The sequence below is a fragment of the Corythoichthys intestinalis genome, chromosome 4 (genome assembly GCF_030265065.1).
Source record: "Corythoichthys intestinalis isolate RoL2023-P3 chromosome 4, ASM3026506v1, whole genome shotgun sequence".
NCBI classification, from domain to species: Eukaryota; Metazoa; Chordata; class Actinopteri; order Syngnathiformes; family Syngnathidae; genus Corythoichthys; species Corythoichthys intestinalis.
Window position 1 is genome coordinate 41,334,852 of NC_080398.1, and position 12,689 is coordinate 41,347,540.

Below are 12,689 nucleotides of genomic sequence, written 5' to 3' on the forward strand. Positions count from 1 at the left end.
AGAGTACCCTCCGTTGTTTCTTTGAAATAAGTCAATGTTTTGGACACTCTGGTGCGCTTTTTTTGGCTTTGTGCCGCTTTCCCCGCTTGCATACAGAGCATCCGACATTCTGAACTTTCCACGCATGTATTTTTTTTTTAACCCTTCATTAACCGTCGACGGGATGTTGTGCTCGGCGACGGATTTACGTCATCGATGACGTCGACTATGTCGACTAGTCGGGACAGCTCTAAATACATCCAATATGAAATTAACGATGATGTAAATGCTATTTGAGAAAAACAAGCGGAATATATTTGAGATTACGGACTTGGAATGATTGGAAATTGCAGCACCAAGACAACGGCCCGATAAGGGCATAACAGATACTGGACGCCTTCTGACCACGGAAGCCCAACACCATGCAGCTGACAGAGTGAGACTGATGCTGACAAGAAGGTGATTGGCAAGACATCTAAAAGCCCAAAGACCTAAAGACAATCCCGCAATCAGCTGTTCTGGACAGTCCAGAATAAACGGCAGGACATCCGGTTTTGCCACATGGAACGCCTGATAACAAGAATATTCTACGGCTGAGAATTTGAACACTCCGCGCAGAGACTGGATAAAATCTGAAACTGGTTGCCTTGGCAACTGTGACACATGGACTCATCGGCCCAACCTGCAACAGAAAATTACTCTAAACAGCACCCAAACACACTCTTTTCCCGGACCACAGTCCCACCTCACTAGAGCCTTCAAAAAACTGAATTCTTTAGCTAGCGCGGCTTTTTTCAGGAATCTTTTGTGATATGGTGACTCTGGATGCAGTCCTCCTTGCCTGGGTCCCTTTGCTGTTTTTCCTTGCTGAATGATTGCTGTTGACTTGGAATAAATTGTCAACTTGTGGTTTGAAGCCTTTTTCTAGCTTTTAAAATGAAGTCAGTACAAGGGGTTAGAATTACGGTGAACACGCGAAGTTCGGCCTTTTGCCTGGGTTGTCGGAGCCTCGTCGGCCCAGGTCTTTGGAATTGCGCTAGTGCTGTCCCGGTGGTTCGGCTGGCGTGATTCCGGCAATCTGGCCAGGAGGTCAGACTCCAACAACACAAAACCGCATTTGGCGAGCGAGGCATATTCACACGACGGTTTAACTTTGGTCTGAATGCATCTCATCTTTACCGATGTGCATAGGACTGTGTCTCTCTCCTTTCGAAGCCTTTTTCTAGCTTTTAAAATGGAATCAGTACAAGGGTTTAAAACTAATGTGAACGTGTGACGTTTGGCCTTTTGGCCGGGTTGTCGGGTCTCGCTGGCCCGGGTGGTTGGAATTGTGGTAGTGCTGTCCCGGCGGTCCAGCTGGTGTGATTCCGGCAATCTGGCCTGGAGGTCAGACTCCAACAACACAAAACCGCATTTGGCGAGCGAGGCGTATTCACACGACGGTTTAACTTTGGTCTGAACGCATCTCATCTTTACCGATGTGCATAGGACTGTGTCTCTCTCCTTTCGAAGCCTTTTTCTAGCTTTTAAAATGGAATCAGTACAAGGGTTTAAAACTAATGTGAACGCATTAAGTTTGGCCTTTTGGCCGGGTTGTCGGAGTCTTGCTGGCCCGGGTGGTTGGAATTGTGGTAGTGCTGTCCCGGCGGTCCAGCTGGTGTGATTACGGCAATCTGGCCAAGAAGTCAAATTCCAACAACTCAAAACTGCATTTGGCAAGGGAGGCCTATTCAGACGACGGTTTAACTTTGGTCTGAACGCATCTCATCTTTGCAGATGTGCATTGGACTGTGTCGCTCTCCTTTGGAAGCCTTTTTCCAGCTTTTAAAATGGAGTCAGTACATGGGTTTAAAACTAATGTGAACGCGTGAAGTTTGGCCTTTTGGTCGGTTTCTTGGAGTCTTGCCTGCCTGAGTCGTTGGAATTGCTGTAGCTCTGTCCAAGCATTTCGGCTGGCGTGATTCCGGGAATCTGGCCAAGAGGTCAAATTCCAACAACACAAAACTGCATTCTCGAGCGATGCGTATTCACGCAACGGTTTGATTTTGGTCTGAACGCATCTCATCTCTACAGATGTGCATTGGACCATATATTTCTCTCCTTTCACTGTTCTTTTTATGATGTTAAGCTTCATTTCAATAGTAATAGTTATTCTTTTGGCTGATGCTAGAAGACCCAGCTTTTCTTCTTAAGGTCTATAATGTGAAGAAAAGAAAAAAAAGGACGAAAAAGGCAAAGATACTGTCGGCGCGCAAACACAGACAAGCAGATAGACAGCACAGAAACTATGGCGCTAGGGAATTAGTAGTGGACGAGGCACGAGTAAAGTCATAACATCGTAGGTCGAGGACATCGTGACCCAAGGACTTCTGTACATTGAAGCGTCTGCAAGCTCGGGTGTGGCATAAGGTAAGGAACTGAAAGAATTGACTTTTTTTGTGGTATAACAGAAAAATTGTGACTACATTGTGAAAAAATAAAGTTATAAGGTTGGTTTTTAACATTACTTGTGAACAGCCTGTCATTTCTTCTTACATTTAAGAATTTCTGAGAATGACATGCCAGGCTACAACTTGGTTCCCTTACCATTTGAGTGGCGTCCCTTCATATTCGAACCACATCTCCCCCGCGTCCTCGGCCCTCATCACTTTTAGGAAGTGCTTTTTTACCTTGTCGGTGACTAGCGTGAGGTAGCTCACCCTGGGCAACAGCAGCTGTGGAAATTTAGAGGTTCAATGTTCCCTACTTCCACATTGGATCGATCAAAATGACATGATATTCGTTGACGAATGTAAGACGTACATAATAAGGCTCAGCTTCCCTCTCCGTCTCCTCGTCCTGATTGAGGGTGAAGCAAGCAGGGATCCGGCCGAACCAGACGTCTCTTAGCACGTCTTTGTCATCTGCCATGTTGCGGTTTTTCCTGTTGCTTCTTCCAGTGGCTCATAAAGACTGGACGTCTCGCAGGTAGAAGTCGGAAGTCTAGAAGCACACAGCTTCCTGTTGTGAATAACACAGAGAAGCAAATTAGGAATTATTGAGGCTGTTGCACCAGACCTTAATGACAATTTTCCCAGAGCAGCTGTTCTTTTTGGGTTTACCAGCATTTCCCCCCCCCCAGAGCAAGTGAATTAAGAGTCATTACCAAGTGTATTTTTGGACAATACAATAAAACGTAAATATTTAAAAGGAGTTAAAGCATACAAAAAAACCCCATAGAAATGAAACTGCGTCTCTGGTGGAATTGTACCCCATTATTACGCTTAAGATCCACCAAACAGCACAAACTTGCGTGAACATGACAGCTAGCTAGCTAGCACGCCTATCGAAAGGCAACACGGAAGTATTTTGATGGAACAACTAAACGTATCAAGCTTGGCTTTTAGTATTTTTTTACACGACAAACTGACATTTCACAAATTTGTAGAAAAGTTAGAAAACCTACTTTAATATGTGTTTTTGCGGTCTAGTGGAAGTGAAGAAGTGTTTAGCTAATGTTTTTAGTCCCAGCTGACTGACAGCCGAAGAAGAGTTCGGGAACAACAGCGACACCTGTAAACTCCGCAATGTTTTTATTTCTTCTTTTCATTTTTTTGAAGAAGAAAAATGTATTTTAAAAATTATACACAATAATAAGTGATGTTAAGAAATAATGGGGTGGAATATTTAAAATTCTGGATAAAAATATTGAAACGCTGTGAAATACGTCATCAATACGCGTCTGTGGCTCGACGAATGTAAAATACGTAAGCGAGTGGGCACTGTTTTGGCCAACGAATTTAGGAAAGAAAGCTTCGGAGATGGACAAGAAAGATTCGATAGATAACGTGGAAATGCGCCTTCAGGCTTTGGAGAATCACATATATGGAGAAAGAAGAAATAAAAATGCGAAACCTTTAAAGGTTAGTTTTTATTTATAGGTGTGGTCGAGCTAAGACGCTAACCATAGCCTAGCTATTTTCCTATTACAGCACTGGATTTATACTGTGTTATCGTGTACATTAATTCGTAAAAGTCATATTTGTACATAACTGGTGTATGTATGTATCTGTTTTGTGTTATTATGTATATTTTATATAAATTAGTACTGAGCTGGCCACTTTCAAGTAATTTGTATTTTTAAACTGGAGGTTTATACCCTGAAGTGTGTTTAAACGACTGTTAAAGTATATGTTGGGATGTAAAGATCTACTTTAATTCATTTTAGCATTATAAAAGCTAAGATGACACACTTGTGGCTTGAGGCAATCATATGCTCTCGCCATAACAGTGAAGGTTTTTGTGTGGTGTGTGCATGCTTTGAGAGTGCTGGCAGTGAATGATCATGTTTTATCCATGGCAGCCAATGAGTTACGTAGTGTCCTTTTTTTTTTTGCAGTGTGCAGAGGCTCTAGCCAGAATCCAGGCCGACCTGACGAACACGGCCAACAAGAGAGAGCGAGTCAAGATTCTTCACAAGAAAAGTGGGTCAAATTATAAAATAAGAGATATATTCGTAATACTGTACTGTATTTACAGTGGAAGGAAAAAGTATCTGAACCTTTTTGGAATTTCTCACGTTTCTGCATAAAATCCTCAAATGTGATCGGACCTTTGTCAAAATCACACAGATGAAAAAACGGTGTCTGCTTTAACCAAAACCACCCAAACATTTATAGGTTTTCGTATTTTAATGAGGGTAGTATGAAAACAATGACAGAAGGGGGAAAAATAAGTAAGTGAACGATCACATTTAATATTTTGTGCCCCCCCCCCCCTTTGGCAGCAATAACTTCAACCAGATGCTTCCTGTAGCTGCAGATCCGTCTGCCACATCGATCAAGACTAATCTTGGCCCATTCTTCTCTACAAAACTGCTGAAGTTCAGTCAGATTCCTGGGATGTCTAGCATGAATTGCTGTCTTTAAGTCATGCCAAAGAATCTCAATGGGGTTCAAGTCTGGACTTTGACTTGGCCACTCCAGAACGTGTATTTTGTTCTTCTGAAACCATTATGAAGTTGATTTAATTTTGTGTTTTGGATCATTGTTTTGTTGCAGTATCCATCCTCTTTTTAGCTTCAATTGACGGTATCAGGTTTTCCTGCAAAACGTTTGAATTCATTCTTCCATTAATGATTGCAAGTTGTCCAGGCCCTGAGGTAGCAAATCATCCTGAAATCATGATGCTCCCTCCACCATGCTTCACGCAGGGTGGGGAGGAGGTGTTGATGTTGGTGAGCTGTTCCATTTTTCCTTCACACATGACGTTGTGTGTTACTCTCAAACAATTCAACTTTGGTTTCATCAGTCCACAAAACTTCTGTGGAGTGTCCAAGTGCCTTTTTGTGAACATTAAACGAGCAACAATGTGTTTTTTAGACAGCAGTGGCTTCCTTGGTTGAGTCTTTCCATGAACACCATTCTTGGCCATAGTTTTACATGGAGTTGATGTGTGCACAGAGATTTTGGACTGTGCCAATGATTTCTGTAAGTCTTTATCAGACACTCAAGGGTTCTTTTTTACCTCTCTGAGTATTCTGCACTGAAATCTTGGTGTCATCTTTGGTGGACGGCGACTCCTTGGGAGAGAAGCAACAGTGGCAATTTCTCTCCATTTGTAGACAACTTCTCTGACTGTCGATTGATGAACATCCAGACTTTTAGAGATGGTTTTGTATCCTTTACCAGCTTGATACGAATCAACAATCCTTGATCGCTGGTCTTGAGACAGCTCTTTTGACCAAGCCATAATGCACATCAGACAATGTTTCTCATTAAGACATTCCTTTCCGGGTGTGTGTTTTATAGTGGTCAGGGCAACTTTAAACTACTCATCAGTGATTGGGCACACACCTGACTTAAAATGTTTGGTAAAAATTGGTTTCAATTGCTCTTTAAGTCTCCTAAGGCAGAGGGTTCACTTAATTATTTTCCCCCTTCTTAAATTGTTTGTATTAGGCCTGAAAGATATTGGAAAAAAACTATTGCTGCGATTTTTGGTGGGGGGGTGAGATATATTGCGATATTATATTAAAATATATACTGTATATGTATATATATATATTTTTTTTTTTTTTTTAAGTGTTTTTTCATCTGTGTGATTTTACAAAGATCAGATTACATTTGATAGTGATTTTGTGCAGAAATGTGAGAATTTCCGAAAGGTTAAGATACTTTTTCATACCAATGTATGTATCTTATTACGATAAGATAATTGCTTTTATGTGCAGTTGAGGACCTGATGAAGTACTTGGACCCGCAATTCACCGATCACATCGCTGTGCCCGACACCATGAAGCTGGAGTTTATCCTCGCTGGTGAGGAATAAATAATTCAAGCACATGGAAAATATTTTAACTGAGTAACATGTGTTTGTGAACACAGAGGAGGACTTCCTGCTCTCCCACGCTGCTTTGCTGGAGCAGATTAGCAACCTGCAGCCAATGCTGGAGAGCACCTACATCCGAGGTTTAGTTGTCTTGCCATTTTATTTGTTGATTCCCTGATATTTGTGAATACACTGTAATTAGGATTTTTTTCCCTGTTTGCCTCCAGATGTTCCTGAGCACGCTACAAAGCTCCAGCGTCTGTCCCAAATTCATATCAAACAACAGGTAAAAGATTCAGACCAACTCTGAAGTGGATAAGTCATTTTTTAAAAATTATTTGTATGTTTCACCTTACAAAACCTCAATATGGAATCTTTTCAGGACCAGACGGATGCTCAGTCGTTGGAAGTCAAGCAGCTTTTTGACGAATATGACAAAATGGTATTTTGTTTTTATACAAGTCTGAAGCTAAAATTGAGTTAGGGTTTGCTTTTATGAAGAAAGTAACATTTAGAAACAATGAGCGTGTTTGAAATATACAATAAAACATTGTTTGTGTATTGAATGAGGTGACGAAAGACAACTGCTAAGCAGAGCTGTGGCAACTTTGAGTTTAAAAATTTCACCCCTTTCGTTGTATTATTTCTTAAAATCAATAATTCAGTTATTTAAATTGTTAAGATCTATCATATAATTAGTTTCTTATGGTTAGACATATCATTTACCTGCATAATTGTAAGTTAGGACAATTAAATTCACCAATAGCCAAGAATAATCACTACTTTTTACAACATGGAGCTCCTCAGTGCACTTCAACATCGTTGCCTGACACCGAAATGATACTGGGCTTTGTCTTGCTGTCATTGTCCCAGGCTTCAACTGGGACCGTGTGCTTTGGTCAGATGAGGCCAAGATTGAGCTTTTTGGCAACAAACACTCTAAGTGGGTCTGGCGTGCCACGAAAGATGTGCATGCTGAAAAGCACCTCATACCCACTGTGAAGTATGGGGGTGGGTCAGTGATGGTGTGGGGCTGTTTCGCATCCAAAGGCCCTGGGAACCTTGGGGTGCATGGCATCATGAATGCTTTGAAATACCAGGGCATTTTAAATCAAAATCTGTTGCCCTCTGCCCGAAAGCTGAAGATGGGTCATCACTGGGTCTTTCAGCAAGACAATGACCCTAAACATATGGTAATGGCCAAATCTACACAGAAATGGTTCACCAGACACAAAATCAAGCTCCTCCCATGGCCATCTCAGTCCCCAGACCTTGTTTTGTTGGCAAAAGTGGGTTGTACAAAGTATTAACACCAGGGGTGCTAATAATTGTGACACACATTATTTGATGTGAAATATTTCTTTCTTTATGTGGGATTTTTTTCCCCACTGAATGAATGCACTTGTATTGAAGGTTGGATTTTTCTTTTTTTTCCCATTAAGGTCCCATATTATTTGAATTAAAAAAATATATTAGAAGCTAAAAAACACATCTTTTTCAGGGGTGCCAATAATTATGGAGGACACTGTATATGACAAAAAACTGTCGCGTTTTCAGCTCGATTTGGTCACGTTATTGTCACGAAAACATTTTTCGTCTATGAAATATTTTCGGTATCGCTAGCCTTGATGAAAACAGCAATGTTATTATAGTAGCAATATTAAATGCTACATTTATTTGAACCTTCTTTTTTGTGTTGTCAGATGTCCCTGCTGTCCAAGCAGTTCGCCCAATGGGACAAAAACCTGAGGAAACTGGAGGAGGACAAGGGCATCCGGCCTATGGAGTAACACACACTCATTATGAGGAGGAAGGCATGTGACCTGAACTTGAGTAGCTTTTTAACTGTACAAACTACGCAAAATGTCCAAAGTCATTTTTCAGTGATTGCAGTTGCTAGACAGAAAAAAAAAACACAAGTCGTGTGACTCTTAATCAGTCATCTGGAGGATTTTACTCACCTCACGGGACAACTTGGTCATCCTGCTCTTATTTATTTTTACACGTGCTACTCCAAAAAGTGTGTTATTAGATTTACTCGCATTCCGACTTCAGTCATAAGACTATTAGCGCCTGACCTGCACTAAACATTGAACTTTCCGTTTGTCTCCTGAGAAGACAACATGTCACTACATGACTGCGGTTGATTAAAATGTTAATAAAAATACAAATTTGTATTTGACTGTTCCTGCAGGATGGATGACCTGAAAGTTAAACAGAATCAAGATTCTTCCCCTTTCATATATTAAAAAAAAAAAAAAAAAAAGGATCAAAATCATGTAACTAAACATTTTTTAAATGTATTTTAAAGTTTGAACTCAATGGCTGGCATTGATGGTAATAGACAGCCAATCGATTTTGATTGGTAGGGTATCATTTGATCGCTGACAACTAGGGCTGCAGCTATCGATTATTTTAGTAGTTGATTAATCGATGAACTAATTAGTTCGAATAATCGGATAAGGGACATAAAAATTTAAAATGCCTGAGCTGAGCCTCAAACGGTATAACAAAAAATTAGGATCAAAGTACAACAAAAGAACAACTTGCATAGCAAAAGTCCGCTAGCTTAAATGCTATAAAATGCCAACTTTTTTTTTTCTTTTCAACAACAACAAATCTTCTTAACACATATTCCCACAAAAAACATGCTAAATATACCTCTAAATTATGAATGCATTAACAATATAGGTGCAGCGATTAATCGACAAATAATCAGTTAGCAAATTAATCGACAACTATTTTGATAACTAATTAATCGTTTAGGACCTTCACCTTAAACTTGTCTAAATTCTAGAAATTATAACACATAGAGCTTAGCTTAACCCAGTTGTAAATATTATCAGATGTCTTCATTACTTAAATTCAAAGTTGGACATGAACAAAAATCAGTTTTTATGTAGGAAAACAACAATTCACATTTTTACCAATTTTACTGCTTAAACTAGCATCTTAATCAGGCTGCAACAACTAATCGATTAAATTGATTAATTAATTAGTTACCAACGAATTTAATAATCGATAGTTGTAGACTAAAGTTGTCAGAAAACTAATAAAATATTTTTTGAAAGAAATATCCATTTTGTCTTCATTGTTATTTATAACATGCCTAAACCAACTTCAAGATACCGAATAATAGATCAATCGTTCAATTAGTTGCCCGATTAATTGATTATCAAAATAATCGTTAGTTGCTCAAACAAAAACGAACAACTTCATGTTGGTCTCAACAACTTCATATTGGTCTCAACAGGGAGCAGATTTATCTAGCCATGTAGCCATTAGAGGGCAGTTTATCCACCCAAATCAATAAAACCAAATGCAAACACTTTAAAAACAAACCATTATTCCACTCAAACGAATCCTCGAAGCACCAAAATTTGATTCTAAGCTTTTTTTCCCTCATCGAATTACTCAAGTTAATCGAGTAATCGTTGCAGCACTAAACAAAATAATCCAGTAGTACAAGAATATTGCAAAAATAAATATTTTTATTGACAATACTGAAACAGTGACAGCAAAAAAGTCAAGAAAAACACAATCAAAATAGCTCAATTTATCACATTGGATTTTATCTTCTATAAATTCATGTTAAACTAGATGCTAAAATTGTTTTTAAAAAAAAACGAGACTTTGATTTCAACATGTTGGATTATGATTTATGAGCCAACGGAGTATGGAGGTAGATTTGTGTCTTTATTATTCAATCAAAGAAAAAGTTGCTTCAATCAAAAAAAAAAGTCGCTTCAATCAAAATACATTTTCAATCCAAAAAAAAAAGTCACTTCAATAAAATGTGTTTGAATGCAAAAATAAAAAACTGAAAAAATTTTCTTTGATTGAATTTTCTTCTTTGGTTGAAAGTTTTTTGTTTTTTTTTATTGAAACAACCTTTTTGGCCAAAATATGGCCCAAACACAAAAAGGATTTCCTCAATCAAAGAAAACAGTTTCAATTAAAAATTAAGTGTTCAAATGCAAATTTCTAAGTCTCAAATATTTTATCCCATTCAAAAACTTTTTTTTTTATGATTGAACATTTGTTATTTTTGATTGATTTTTCTTTTGAATATATTTTTGTTTGTTTGTTTATAAGTAACTTATTTTTTGAATGGATAATAAAGACACAAATGTCCCAGCCAAAATGTGGCCCAAATGCAAAACTACATTACTTCAATCAAAAAGGTTATTTCAATAGAAAAAAAAATTCCCCCTCCCCCAAAAAATTTTAAAGAAAGTTTTCAAATGCATTTTTTTTTACTTTGAAATGTATTTTTGCATTCACATTTTTTTTTTTTGATTGAAGTGACTTTTTTTCCATTGATAATGTATATTTTGATTGAAGCGACCTTTTTTATTTATTTTATTTATTTAATTTTGATTGAAGCAACTTTTTCTTTAATTGAAAAATAAAGACAAATCTACCTCCATAACGGAGAGGCACTGTTTAAGTGACTAGCTCCATCTAATGTTAAAGATGAGAAATGCAACCGAATGTCGGCTGAATTTAAGCTTCTTGTGCAGACAATATTCAGTGATATTTTCATAATTTGCTGCAGGCCAATTAAAAACCTGGCAGCGGGCCATAGTTTGTACACCCCTGCACTAGCAATATGTTAAAAATCACAGAATTTAATGTAATGCAAACAAAATTAATAACGAACCATAAAAGTCAGACGTAGCTAAGTTTTTAGCTACACAAACTGTCAGGATAATTTTTTAATTCTGAACGTAAACACTCATTTTACGTCTTGAAATGTACAATTCAATGGTGAAAAAATGTCATAATAAGGAAAATACGGTTTGTTTTTCGATTAATTCGCTTATGCAAACACGTTTTACCCCGAAGTGAGGCATCCTCTCTGTAATAGACGATTTCAGTTTGCATGCGCGCTCCGGAAGTAGCTCCGCATTGCCGCCACTGACGTCACCGACAACCCAGCTCGCAGCACCCGAAGGCGGATACCTGTCAGACTCCGAGGCCGAAGGAGGAGCACTCACACGAGGGCTCTTCTTGGCGACGGCGGACCTCCAAGCTTGCCGCCATGGACCGAACGGCCGTTAAAGTGGGCGCCGCGGCCAGCGCGAGCGTGTGCGCCCTGTTCGGCGGCGTGGTTCTTGCCCAGTACATCGTCGCCAAGAAAAAGCGAGCGGGAAAGAAAACGAGAATTATCGAAATGGTGAGTTTTGAAGCTTCAACACGGTGAGCAACAAACTAGCAGGAGGCAGAAGCGGGAAGTGTCTTTGACCTTTCTTCAAAATAAAAACACGTGCTACTTTGGCAGTCAACCTAGCATGGCGTAAACGTTCACCATATACAAATTTAAGATTTATGTTAACATTACAAATAATTTTTGTGAATATCAGATAATTCCAGTAAATGGGCGTAAAAATAGTGAACGTCTTCAAATGTATTTTGTAGGTTTTGCGAGACTTTGTTGCTTCCTTAACAACACAGACTTTGCGGTCCTCCACGCATGCGCAGAAGTCCCCAATAACAGCAACAGCAGCTGTTTTAGAGGTCACCTGCAGCTAGCTTTTTGGTCCCCATGGCAAGATGAAAAGCTCCTTTTTGACACAGTGACCCTCCGGTTGTGTCCCTTTCTCACCGGAAGTTGCTGCCTCGATTGTCAGACGCCCCCCATGCATGTTATGCAAGCCGCCGCCATAAACCAGCCTGGAAGGAATTCTTGGAGGATATTTGCATTGAAAACATCAACACAATAGTCCATGTGCACAATCCATAAGTCATTTTTAACTTTAATGTCAATGAAAAATGAATGATGTCCATGCAAGATACTGCATTTTTACATTATGGCTGTGAAACTGCTCAGTCATTGTTGCCATGGTAATCCATGTACGTTTTTTTGTGTGTCCTGAAGATAACATAATGTTAATTATTTATGGTGGTCGCTACTTTGCAGTTAGGCCAAGTTACCGTAATTTTCAGACTATAAACTGCTCCTTTTTTCCCAACTCCTTTGACCATGAAGTTTATTGTCCAAGGCAGTTTATTTTGTGAACATTTAACGTTTTCTTGTAAGATATAGTACGCCTTATAGTATAAAAATTACAGTAATTTGAGGGAGACATTTTTTTGGGTGACTATTTTCAGAAAATTCACAATATTTCTTAAGCAAAAATGATCAAAACATTTCGCAAATAAGAAAATACAATTTTTGAGGTAAAATTTAACCAGGAAAAAACTATGAAATAGAGTGGTATCTCTACTTAAAAAATTAATTAGTTCTGGAAGTCATTATGTAAACTGAAAATTCTGTAAGTAGGGACGCGTTATTCATGGAAATACCCTAATCCGTTCAAAGCCCCCAAAGATTCAGACATGAAACTTTCATAAAGCATAAAAATGCATTAAAACTTGTAGGACGGCAGCTATCGATT

At 38.8% G+C, this 12,689-nt stretch overlaps 3 protein-coding genes across 5 annotated transcripts in view; 2 read left to right on the plus strand and 1 right to left on the minus strand.

Moving 5' to 3' along the window:
- Nucleotides 1-3,501, minus strand: part of LOC130914764 (autophagy protein 5-like) — a 75,952-nt gene extending 72,451 nt beyond the window's left edge. For both annotated transcript variants that reach the window (XM_057834253.1, XM_057834252.1), the window contains exons 1-3: nt 3,425-3,501; nt 2,782-2,979; nt 2,566-2,693 (exon numbers count right to left, since the gene is read on the minus strand). In XM_057834253.1, the coding sequence (XP_057690236.1) occupies nt 2,566-2,693; nt 2,782-2,889 (236 nt within the window). In that variant the 5' untranslated portion in view covers nt 2,890-2,979; nt 3,425-3,501. The remainder of the gene's footprint in view (nt 1-2,565; nt 2,694-2,781; nt 2,980-3,424) is intronic.
- A 211-nt stretch (nt 3,502-3,712) lies between these two features.
- On the plus strand, nt 3,713-8,288 carry LOC130914920 (dynactin subunit 3-like). Its single transcript, XM_057834512.1, has 7 exons — nt 3,713-3,881; nt 4,358-4,442; nt 6,191-6,277; nt 6,345-6,428; nt 6,516-6,574; nt 6,671-6,730; nt 7,992-8,288. The coding sequence occupies exons 1-7, from the start codon at nt 3,780-3,782 to the stop codon at nt 8,076-8,078; spliced, it is 564 nt and encodes a 187-aa protein (XP_057690495.1). The 5' UTR covers nt 3,713-3,779; the 3' UTR covers nt 8,079-8,288.
- A 2,880-nt stretch (nt 8,289-11,168) lies between these two features.
- LOC130914919 (cytosolic 5'-nucleotidase 3-like) overlaps nt 11,169-12,689 on the plus strand; it is a 36,929-nt gene continuing 35,408 nt past the window's right edge. For both annotated transcript variants that reach the window (XR_009063017.1, XM_057834511.1), the window contains exon 1: nt 11,169-11,467. Coding sequence is in view for 1 of the 2 variants with exons in the window: in XM_057834511.1 (XP_057690494.1) it covers nt 11,333-11,467 (135 nt within the window). In the remaining variant the exon portion in view is untranslated. The remainder of the gene's footprint in view (nt 11,468-12,689) is intronic.